The sequence below is a fragment of the Eublepharis macularius genome, chromosome 11 (assembly GCF_028583425.1).
Source record: "Eublepharis macularius isolate TG4126 chromosome 11, MPM_Emac_v1.0, whole genome shotgun sequence".
Taxonomy (NCBI): Eukaryota; Metazoa; Chordata; class Lepidosauria; order Squamata; family Eublepharidae; genus Eublepharis; species Eublepharis macularius.
Genome location: NC_072800.1, coordinates 50,499,807 through 50,511,133, shown reverse-complemented (window position 1 = coordinate 50,511,133; position 11,327 = coordinate 50,499,807). Strand labels below are relative to the sequence as shown.

General features: G+C 36.9%; 1 protein-coding gene across 2 annotated transcripts; it reads left to right on the top strand.

Moving 5' to 3' along the window:
• Positions 1-3,289: 3,289 nt before the first annotated feature.
• Positions 3,290-10,318, top strand: CCDC126 (coiled-coil domain containing 126). Of its 2 annotated transcripts, XM_054991504.1 has the most exons (4): positions 3,290-3,370; positions 3,500-3,570; positions 7,561-7,936; positions 8,744-10,318. In XM_054991504.1, the coding sequence occupies exons 3-4, from the start codon at positions 7,699-7,701 to the stop codon at positions 8,917-8,919; spliced, it is 414 nt and encodes a 137-aa protein (XP_054847479.1). In that variant the 5' UTR covers positions 3,290-3,370; positions 3,500-3,570; positions 7,561-7,698; the 3' UTR covers positions 8,920-10,318. The 2 variants fall into 2 exon arrangements, with proteins under 2 accessions (XP_054847479.1, XP_054847478.1); XM_054991503.1 differs by having other exon boundaries at positions 3,291-3,570.
• Positions 10,319-11,327: the final 1,009 nt, after the last annotated feature.

Below are 11,327 nucleotides of genomic sequence, written 5' to 3'. Positions count from 1 at the left end.
AATCCCATCCCTGCTGAGCTCCCTTCTCTTGCCAGGCTCTGCCCCAAATCTCCAGGAATTTCCCAAGCCAGAGCTGACAACTCTACATGAGGCAGCAACTCTCTGGGATAGTAGGCAGTGAAAGATACTTCCAGCTACATGAAGGCCAACCTAAATACTGGACCTTTCATAACTTGATCTTGGACCATTATTTTATAAAATGGGGGTTGGAATTACAGAACTGCATACATTCTGTTTGGTTTTACAAATTTGAACTGAGACCACTTTCCTTCCTACAGGCTGTTACTAGTCTTGGAAGGGGTAAAGAAGATATATGTTGCTAGCCCCCCCCCCATTTTCATCTATGCACCCTTCATTCACAGCATGAAAGTTGGTACTGCGTATGTAAAACCATGAACAATTCCCTGCCCCTGCGAGGCAAGCACAAATACTGCCCCGGAAACAACTTTTGAAGAAGAAGCCATTTTTGCCAAGAGAAATCAGGGAGCGCAAGTTGTAATATTTGTGCCAACAGGACTAGAGCAATTAAGTCAAGCTGGGCTAGAAGCCAAAGGCACTGCACCCAGTATTGTTCTTGACATGGTAATGCAATCATGGACCACTAACACAATTTGGATTCCAGTGCCTTGTGACAGCTGAAAACATCCAATTCAAACCTTCCCATTGTGCCTAAATTCCCAGCAAAGGTATGAGTCAGTGTCATTCCTTCAGTTTTCTAACTTTGTCTTTGTACTGGTCCCTGGTAATTCAATCAGTACACTCCACATTCGGTGGTTCTCTCCAGATAATTCACCCAACTCCCAAGTCATTCCTTTATTCTAAACTGCAATTCTGTTATCTGAAAGGTTCCCATATTAGTCATTGCCCCCCAAATCTTGGCTTTAGAGCATTAATTTGAGTCTGACCCTGGCTACAACCTGGACTGCAGCTCAGGCTCCCAACACACTGAATCCTTCCTTCTTCCATCCTGATTTCTATGCAGACTAGGAAAAGTATTTCTGTGCTCCCCGTCTCTATCTCCTCCAATTTCCAACTCGCACTCCACCACACAAAGACCTGGCATTCTGTTCCTCTTTGCTAGTTAGTGGCTCATACTTGGAAGACTGGACAACTTCACCTTTGTTCCACTCCTTGTTTTCCCCACATTTACACTTCTAGCTTAAATGTAACTCCTGCTCTAAGATGGAGTAGCTGTAGTTGATTTCTGGCTGTTGTTGTGATATCGTTAGTTTAGATAAGGAGTGTGCTATTTGTCTGTACCTTGATGTAGTACTGCTTGTATTTTTTTAGGATGCCCCCTCCCTAATATTGTACTAAATCCCTCAATAAAATCCATATTGCCATTTAAACCTTTACATCTGGTCTTGGTCATCCTTTTCTACTGAACACAACCACTCACAGCCACAAGATCTCTGTTTTCCTCTCCCTGTGCAAACACAACCTAATTTTCTGTGTCAGTCTGGATGTATGTTCAGAAGCTTGCCCTCTCATTGCTTGCCTTTATCTTTCCATGGCTAATTGCTGGAGGAGTGGAAATTTTGGCTGATGAAACCATGTGGGATAAGACCTATCAGAGAATTTGAAAAAAAATGGGAAAATTACTTTGCTTATTATAGATAAAGATGAAAAATAAAAAATTAATAATGTAAATAAAGTAAATTTGAATAGGAGCTCAGATTGAGAGAGATTATTAAAATATTGTTTATTTTAAACTTTAGATTTTCCAAAATGGAAAATTAGTTTAGTATAGCTAGTATAGTTTGGTGCATTGTAGTATAGTAATGAAATGTATAGATCGTGGTGTGTTCTGAGCTATATAGCGGTAAATATTGTTAAATAGTTTCTAACAGTATTTTTAGTTTACTAGCAAGACAGTGGAAGAGAGAGGAAATCTCTCTGAGAATGGTTGTTGTGGGCTTGAACATAATATTCAAATGATTTATAGTGATCATGTTCTAGATAATTGGTGTTTCTTAATTTTCTCCCAATGTAATGGGCATTTTGTTTTTCCTTATCTTTTTTTTTTCTGCATCTCCTTTGTTGTTTAGGGAAAAAAATTTAAAAAAGAAACCACGTGGGATAAGAAGGTTTAAACCTCCTGACCCATGCCTGTGTCCTGGAGTTTTTTTTCTGGGAAAAGAGGTGGCTGAACTCTCAAGAGGGAAATGAGGGAGAAACACATGAGATTCTTTGAAATAATATTATTTTCACGAGCTATTGTCGAGTACTTTCAAAAGGTGCCGGAACTCCATTCCACCGTGTTCCCACTGGAAAAAAAGCCCTGCTTGTGTCCCAATCTAAATTTGAGGACCCTACTGCAGCAAGTTACTGATGAAAATGCTGGGAAGATTGTGCCTTACCTGCTTTGGCCTTTAAATAGTTTAATTCAAGATTTCGACCATTTGGTGGATTTCAGGATAGATGTCTTGCAAAACGGAGGTCAGAAAAGAGATTATGCATACATAAAGTAGAGCTTCAGCTGTGCAATCCTGAACAAAATTATGCCTTTCTAAACAAGTCAATCAGGATTAGAATGGTGTTGATCTGCTTAGGACAGCAATGTAAATCATCTAAGTGACCTAGTGGGTTTCCTTCCTTCCTCTTTTCCTCATAGTTTCTGGTGGGTAGCTGAGTTGGTCAACAATAGAACAGCAGGGTTTCAGTCCAGTGGCACATTAAAGACCAAGATTTTCAGGGTATAAGCTTTTGTGTCAAAATTCCTTTCATCAGATACAAGGAGTGGAAAGAAATCCCTACGCCTTTATATCCCAGTGGGGGGTGAAGCAAAGAAGGGAGTCAGTATGTAAAGGTACAGGACTGCTTGATTAGAGTAGAAATTAGCATCTGCAGCGAGATAAAAATCTTATTATCTCTATTCATCCCGGGGGGGAGGGGGCGGGTCCATTGACTCTGGAAAGTTTATATCCTGAAAATCGTGTTGGTCTTTTAAGGTGTAGCTAGACTCAAATCCTGCTGTCCTTTCCTCATGCAATACCACCTTTTAATGTGACGTACTTTAACTGCTAAAAACATTTCTAATTGAATATAGACCAAAAAACCCCGTTCCAAAAAAAGAAGTAGAATGGCGAAAAATAAGTAGGCTTCAAAACGACTGGTTTTTCACGCATGTAATACTAATCCCAAAATCTCTCGGGCTGACTACGTACAATCTATTCTGCTGCCCGCATATGGCGGTTTGCTTTGTTTACTCTTTTTTTTCCCCCGCCGAGAGCCGGAAATAGACACGTCTTTCCTCCGCCTTTTCTCTATGCTCAGCGCAGTAAGAAGGCGCTGGCTAGGAAGGAGCGGAAGTCAATGGGAGCCCTTGTTGTGTGTGCTGACAGCTCGCTAGAGCGCGTGGGGTTGCATGGTAACCTTGTTTAGGATTGGAGAACGCGACCGGGGTGGGGGGTGAGAAGGTGGTCGAGGGCTGGAGGGATACAAGACAGGGCTCTTTGGGCACTGGCAATGGCTTAGCGCGGGTTGTGGAACATTTCAGGGCGAGAGATGCCAATGGGCGGCGAGTGGCCTCGTTCGAGTCCGGTGATCCCAAGCGGCAGTGTTTTCAAGGTAAGATTTGTCATGCGTAACAGGGATTTGTGCTTCCGTTTTTTTTTTTAAATCAGACGTTACCTTATACCATACTATTTCTTTTGTCAGTATTAACTTATCTACACTAAGGCACGCTGTCATGGCTTTCCTTCTCGAGCTTCTGAATCTTCGTATTCAGTTAGCAAGTCCTCCCTCAATTACTTGTTTTGCAGAAAGTCTGAACTAGATGTTTGCATGCTGCAAACAAAACAGTGTTCTTTTCTTAAAGGTCTATTCCTGATTCTAGGTGTCCACTTTCCAAGTAATAATTTTCTGCTTTCATTCATAAATACTGTAATTCATTTGCTATGAAATCTTTATATGTTATTGTAGCAGGATATGTGTAACACTGTGACACTGAGAGATCTCTGTCTTTTGGTGCTACACCTCTGAAGATGCCAGCCACAGCTGCTGGCGAAACGTCAGGAACTACAATGCCAAGACCACGGCAATACAGCCCGGAAAACCCACAACAACCATCGTTCTCTGGCCGTGAAAGCCTTCGACAATACATAGGCTATGTGTAACTTTGTAATCAGATTTTTGTAATTGGAATCGGACCTTGGAATACCTGATATAGAAATAATTGTTAGGATATAATATAGTTTTTGAGAGCATTACTGTATTTGAATGAACTGGTTAATGTTTGCCCTATTTTTTATCTAGCTGAAGTCCCTTGGCATAAAGTATTAAAAATGCCTTGAAATATGGTGTATAGTCTAGATATGCTATGTGTTAAGTAAAAAAAAGCCCTCCATTTTACTAATCATTATTAGTCTTGAATTGCTGCTCTGTGTTTCAATTTACTGATTAATCTGAAGAATTTGATGCTGGAATAATCATTAATGTTCCTGAAGGCATGGGTAACTTTAAACTTTTGTCTGGGGGTGGGGGGAGAAAACTGGCCGAATAAAAAAATGGTTTTGTCTATGTTTTATCTTACTGCTAATTTCAACCACAAAGGAAAGGTAAAAAGGATAGTATGGATATAATATTATATATTATTAAAGATATTATTACTGATCTTTTCTGTCTTAAGCGTATAGAAGGTGGCATTTTTAAACAGAACAGGAAGAAGATAATTACTGTTGATCTTATTTTTGCATTAGAGTTTTATCTTTTAATGATTTAAAACTTACTTTAAACTCTTTATGGACTTTTGCAATAATTATGAAATTTATACTCTAGTTTCTCTTATCTAATTAATCTGTTTTTTCTTCTATTTGAGTAATGGCCTAAATGTATTTCCACTTTCTCATCCTTGATTTTTCTTTCTCCAGAATTTTTACCATTTCTTAAATGGCTGTCATTTTAGTGGAAGATTATGTTATTTGCTTTGATAATTACTAAGAGATGTATTTATTTAACTAAGTCATTTTATTCACACTGATACTGATTTGAGCACCAGTGCAGGTTTGGAATCTGTTGCTCAACTTTAGGACCACTTTAGCTTAGCAGAGGATGGTTATTTCTTGAATATAGGTACAATCAGAGTTGGAGAAGATCTACTCTTGGCTTTGTGATGTATGTCACTTTTGAAAAATATTCTATTATAAAACTAGATTGCAAGAACATTTTGTCATCCTAAAGTAAACATTTCTTTTGGGTTTATATTGGAAAAAAATTGACTGTGTTTAATAGTATATTTAGTTTTTCAAAATCATAAATGGATACTAGTTCTAATCCCCCCCAAATAAATTTGTCTCCTATCCCTTAAATTACCAAATTCACTTAATGTAGACACTTTGGAAAAATTCCAAATTTTTAAAATCAATGTATATACTGATGGTATTATAGGGTTATGCCAATATTTGCAATAGTGATTTTGATTTCAGTTACTATTAATAGCTGATGTGTGCAGAGATGCATACTTACCTGGCAACAGGATTTAGAGATTTCTATATTAGGTTTGCATTGGCTTCTAGAATCTTTTCGCCAGTTGTAAAAATAACTAGTAATCTACCATTTATGAGCATCATAGGTTTATAGTCCAGGATACTTCAGAGTTTTCAGCATAATTTTTTTTCTTAGAGGCAGATCCAATTTATTGGTGGATACCAAAATTGGTGCGTTAGATATTTCAATCTCAGGCTTTGTTTCCCAGGGGTTTAACAGACCTTGTGCCTTAGTGAATGGTCAGCTGGAAACATAGGACTAGCAACATCTCTTCTAAATGCACTTGTTCCCCATTGTACAGATATTTACATACTCTCAGCCCTTTTGTACTGCCACTTTTTTCCATTTGCCCCTTTTTAACTCATTACCAATTACTGATCTATTTGACAGATTTTCTAACATCCCATGGGATCAAAGAATTTGCCTGTGGGCTCCAGGTGCATAAAACTTTAACAGATCGTCTTTTCTCGTGTAAACTTTATCATAAATTGAAACTTTCTCAGATTTTTCCTTTCCATGTGTCGTGTAATGATTAGTATTGGGCTAGAATCTGTGAGACTCAGGACTGAATTCCCCTCTCTGCTATGGAATTTTATTGGGTAACTTTGGGCCAGTCACATACACTCAGGCTAATCTATCTCACAAGGTTGTTGTGAGGATAAGGGATGTAAGTCACTTTAAGTTCCCACTAGGGAGAAAGGCAGGGTATAACTGAAGTAAATAAATAAACACCCCCTGTCCTTTCCTATGTATATCATTTATTTATTCTTTTATCTGGAAATGACAGATGTGCTTACTTTGGCTACTGCCAGATTTATTTCAAAAGTCCATGCAATTGTTGTTAACTTGGATTTACAGTAATTATCAGGGTCAGCCTTCTCTTTGATTAATAGAGATACTGGCTTGTGGTTTCTCCTTTCTGGGTGGTAATCCAATTTCAAAATATATTCTGAAATGAGAGTTATCTTTGAGTTTATACTGTTGTTAAACTTTGTACTTATGTAATGTTATATCTATTATTGTTTTGCCTATGTGTTTTAAGTATTTTATTTTATATGTCTAAATCGGCTTTTTCAAAAAAAAAAACACCCTAGTTTGTTAACAGTTTATTATTATAGTCAGGGATGAGTTGGTATTGCCTAGTGCTCTTCACTCTGAAGCCCAGTTATTGCTAGGGTAATGCCAGATGACGATTTGCAGTGGGAATAGATTATTCTAACAATCATCCATCCTGGTTAGTAACTGGTGAATAGATTTTGGCTTCTAACTATTATAATAAATGAATTGGGTAGTCAGTGGGGACCAGTCTTAATTAAATTGTAATTCGTTAGCTGGGGTGAAGGACACCTTTATAAGCTTTTTTGGCTTAGGATGTTACCAGGTAATGGAACCAGTTGAAAGTCATAACAACAATATTTAGTATTTACATTGCCCAAGAAAACGTCGTGATGCGACATCCCCCCGTGGGTCAGTAATGTGCTTGAACAGGGGGCTACCTTTATCTTTTTTATAGTGGTCATGTATTATCTTCATAATATTTACAAATCTGGTAAGCCAGTATTATTACACCCTTCTTACTGATACTGACAGTGTCAGTACAATCATATGGAGTTACCCTCTATGTACCTATATATTTTCAATGGGCTTATTATTATTTATATTATTTGTAGTCTGCCTTTCTTACTGAGACTCAAGACGAATTACACAGTGTGAGACAATACAGTCTTTTCAAACATGTAAAGCGTATAAACATGCACATTTGCAAAGATTTAAAAACCAGCAGAAATCCAATGCAGACCTGAAGAAATGCTGAAGCAGAACATAAGCAATTCTATGACTGATATATTAAACAACTACCCAGTAGGATCATACTTATAGCAATAGTAGTGAAGTCTATAGCTGTAGGGTTTCTCTAATATATACATGATGAATACTGGTGATCTTTGAAGTCTGTCACAGTGGTGCCCTGGCTGCTTTTCTTTTGTGTAGCAAATCCAACTGTGATATGTGTAAGGACTTTGTATTTTCCAAAGGCATTTTGAATGAGAACACTCTTTTGTGTTTAAATTTCAGGAATCAAGCATGTCCACTGGAAAACAAATAGGTGAAATACTCTTTCCAGAAGAGTGACTGTTCTGTGACTATTAAAAATAATCTACCATGAAAATACTGTGACTTCAACTTACTTTTATATCTTTGGCCTGATCAGAAATGTTTTTCACTTTTTCAAGAAAAAATGTGTCCCAGAAATTAAGTTTATTGCTACTGGTTTTTGGTTTTATCTGGGGCATAATGTTACTGCGCTATACCTTTCAACATCCAAGGCAACAGAGCAGTGCTGAGCTGCGTGAACAAATCCTGGACTTAAGTAAAAGATACGTCAGAGCACTAGCAGAAGAAAACAAGAATATAATCAATGGTGGTAATGGAGCTGCAATGGCAGGATATGGTAAGGGTAAACAAATGCTTTTTTGCAGTGTCATGTGTCAATATTTAATGTCACTTAATTTTATTCATATAAAAAGTATTATCAGTTTGCAATAATGCTACATAAAATTCTATATTTTAAAGTGACAGCCCGTAAACAAGGAGATCCACAATCTTTAACGGGAAACATATTATGTTTTTGTTGTGGCCCTGAAAATGCATGCTTCATTGATGTTGTTTGAGAGAACTCATCAGAATATGAGCTTATTAGAATGATACAGGTGATGATCATTCTGTTATATATAACTTCTGTCCACGCTTTGAATATTCAGAGTTCTTGATATGTAAGCTCCAGAAAGATGCAACAGAAGTGGAAACAGTACCAAGGACAGCAAAAAAAACTTGATCAGGGATATGGAATAATTTAAAAATGCTTATAGAAGTGCAGTGCTCATTTTGTGGAATGTTAGCATTAAGAGAGCAGTGCATTAGCAATGGTTTGGCTAGTTCTGTGTACAGGCAGATTGAAGGAAACCAGGAAGGCCTAATCCGAAAAGCACCTCCCCACAGCCAATCACGTTCTACGGGGTATATAGTTGCCTATATCACACTGACTGGAAATATACGGATGAACTCTTTAACGCCTAAACTAAATGTGAAACAAACAAGTTTGACTTGGACCCATTCCCCCTGGTAACTGCTATTCTTATGACTTCTTAGAGTGCTGTGAGATTCTCACTTCTGTATGCACATATTAACTACAGTTTAACTATGTCATTAAACTTTAGAGTACAAAATAGGATTCCTTTCTGTCTTTTATGTTCTTTAGCTGATCTCAAAAGAACAATTGCAGTTCTTCTAGATGACATCTTGCAGCGCTTGGGCAAATTGGAAAACAAGGTTGACTACATCGTTGTAAATGGTTCAACAACAAATACAACAAATGGAAACTTGATGCCAGCAACTACAAGCAAACGGGTAAATGCAGCAAGCAACATAAGATAGCATATAAAATCACTGTGTGCCATTTGTTTAATTCTGTTCAGAATTCACTTTGTGCAGCTGTATTGGCCATAGATTTAGTTCTGTTCCAGAATCACTGTGTCCAGCTCTATTTGCCATAGATTTAGTGCCGTTCCAGTGAGGAAAAACAACACTTGGATCGTGAAAGTCTGCGTCCTGTTTCAACAGGGAATATTGAATAAAATTCTAACTTTTTTATACAACTCTAGAAATCTTATGTTGGGTAAGATAGGTGTCATAAAGCAATGCTGTACAATATCTTATTTAAAGGAATGCTGGTAACATAGCTAGCATAATAAGATAAGTGGATAATGTGTAAATTGTTTGAGATTTTATGAACAGATTATGGAGAAGGATGTAGATTTAATATCTAAAATTTATTTAAATATAAACCTAACATATCTTTTGATTAAGTGAGAAAATTAGCTTAATCTTTTTTGTGATCTAGTTATTAATACATAGCAATGAAGGATAATGTCTTTGTTAACATGAATGCTGGAAATTAAGTGTATTTAAAGTACTTTTAACATCATCATTGGCTGACTGTAAAAATCAAGGTAACACTGTGGATGACATTTGAAAATGGCTATCCAAAGAATGTTCTTATTTGCACTATTGTGAAATAGCTAGAGAGAGAGAATGTATTAAAAATACTGTTTATATTTGTGAAAGTAGCAACATGCCAAAATGCATAGTTACTAAAGAATTAGGGCAGTTAGATTTTTAAAAAACCTATAATCTGTGATAGTACATAGCTGTCTAAAGTATTTAAATATGTGTTTAGCAACTGAAGAGTAACTAATAGAAGTCACATAAGATATTGAACACTGCTAGCTTTTTATTCATTGCTGTTTTGTGACTATTTGAATACCTTACAGCCTATGATAAATATGGCACACCTGTTAAGCTATTTTTTTAAGAGGAGGGTGAACTGAGATGAATGGAAGAATGGCATCTTGACACTTACTAAGGAGATATACTAAAAAGGTACAATCCGGCAGGCAGTGCTGCTGTGCAACTGTCCTGTGGACTTGTCACTAAGCTCTTTTATGATGGACTTGAAAACAAATAGAAGTGGAATGCTGCCTTATTTCCATGTTAAGCCTTATAGCAGAGAATAACAGTGAGTGTGCACTACATTCTATAGTGTGCTTTCTGTATCATACATTCTAAAAAGTGCCAGTTTGAGTTTTTGCATTTATTATGGAATGATTTCTAAAGGGTTTACACCAGTATTTTTGCTTAAAATATGCTGTGTAGTTTTCAAAGAACTTTTATTTAAAGGAAGATCAAGATATGTGGTGCTAGATTATATATTGTCCCAAATGACTATCCCTGCAGATGACTATAAAAGCTGGTTTGATTAAATTAAAAAATAAAATAAAATACCAGGTGAAATCGTTGACTCCCCAGTCTATTTTTCTTTTATATGATTTTGTGTGAAAAGAAAATTTAAAATTGCTTTTTGAAAGTTTAAATGGCTTGTATTTTTTCAACCTTTTCTCCCTCCTGTTACTTTAATTTACATGTTTTAAATCTTAACAGCTGCTAGACTTGATAAATGAAATGGTAAGGCTACATACCTAAACACGTATACCTGCACTACAGTATATTAGGGGTTGTATATGAGGCCACATTTCTTTATCTACTTTGACAAGATGTACTTGGTGGTAGAAAATGCCATCAAGTCACAGCTGACTTATGGTGTCCCCTGCTGGGATTTTCAAGACAAGAGACTAACAAAGGTGGTTTGCCATTGCCTGCCTTTGAAACCCTGGTCTCCATTGGAGATCTCCCATCCAATTATTAACAAAGGCCCACCCAGCTTAACTTTTGATATCTAACGAGATCGAGCTTGCCTGGGCTATCCAGATCAGGGCAAGATGTCCTTGCTGAGCTTCTAAATCATGGGTCCAACACATGTTTGTATTCTCATGTCTGGTACAGCCCTTATGCATTGAGGCTCCAATTTACTATGCAATTATTCTGCCCATGCATCTACCTTCAATGAAAATTCATGGTACAGAATTCCTCTTTACTGTTGAAGTCCTTTTTATTGAAGTTGGCTGCCCTGTCAAGTAAAGCTGGTACAGAGTGAAAATTCTGTGCCTGTGTGCATTGTTCTTCTGTTCTCATGTGTGACTTTTTTTTAGTAATGTACATTTGTGAAACAGCTGACTGTAGAGGGTGAGACTATAAGAGTGTAAATACAAATAAAAAAGAGCATGAATTCCAATTGAAAGGAATAAACATATAAATTTGCCATCTATCTTTTTAAATATTGCTTTTATGTAGACACAATGCAAATTAGCTTTGAGCATATGTATATTTTCATGTTCAAAAATACACTGCAGCAGTTTTGCAAAAGATCAACTTTGACGTCCCTGCAA

Coding starts and splice junctions, on each gene's coding strand:
- CCDC126 (XM_054991504.1), top strand. CDS start 7,699: ATGTTTTTCACTTTTTCAAGAAAAAATGTGTCCCAGAAATTAAGTTTA. Junction 7,937..8,743: donor AGCTGCAATGGCAGGATATG/GTAAGGGTAAAC, acceptor TATGTTCTTTAG/CTGATCTCAAAAGAACAATT.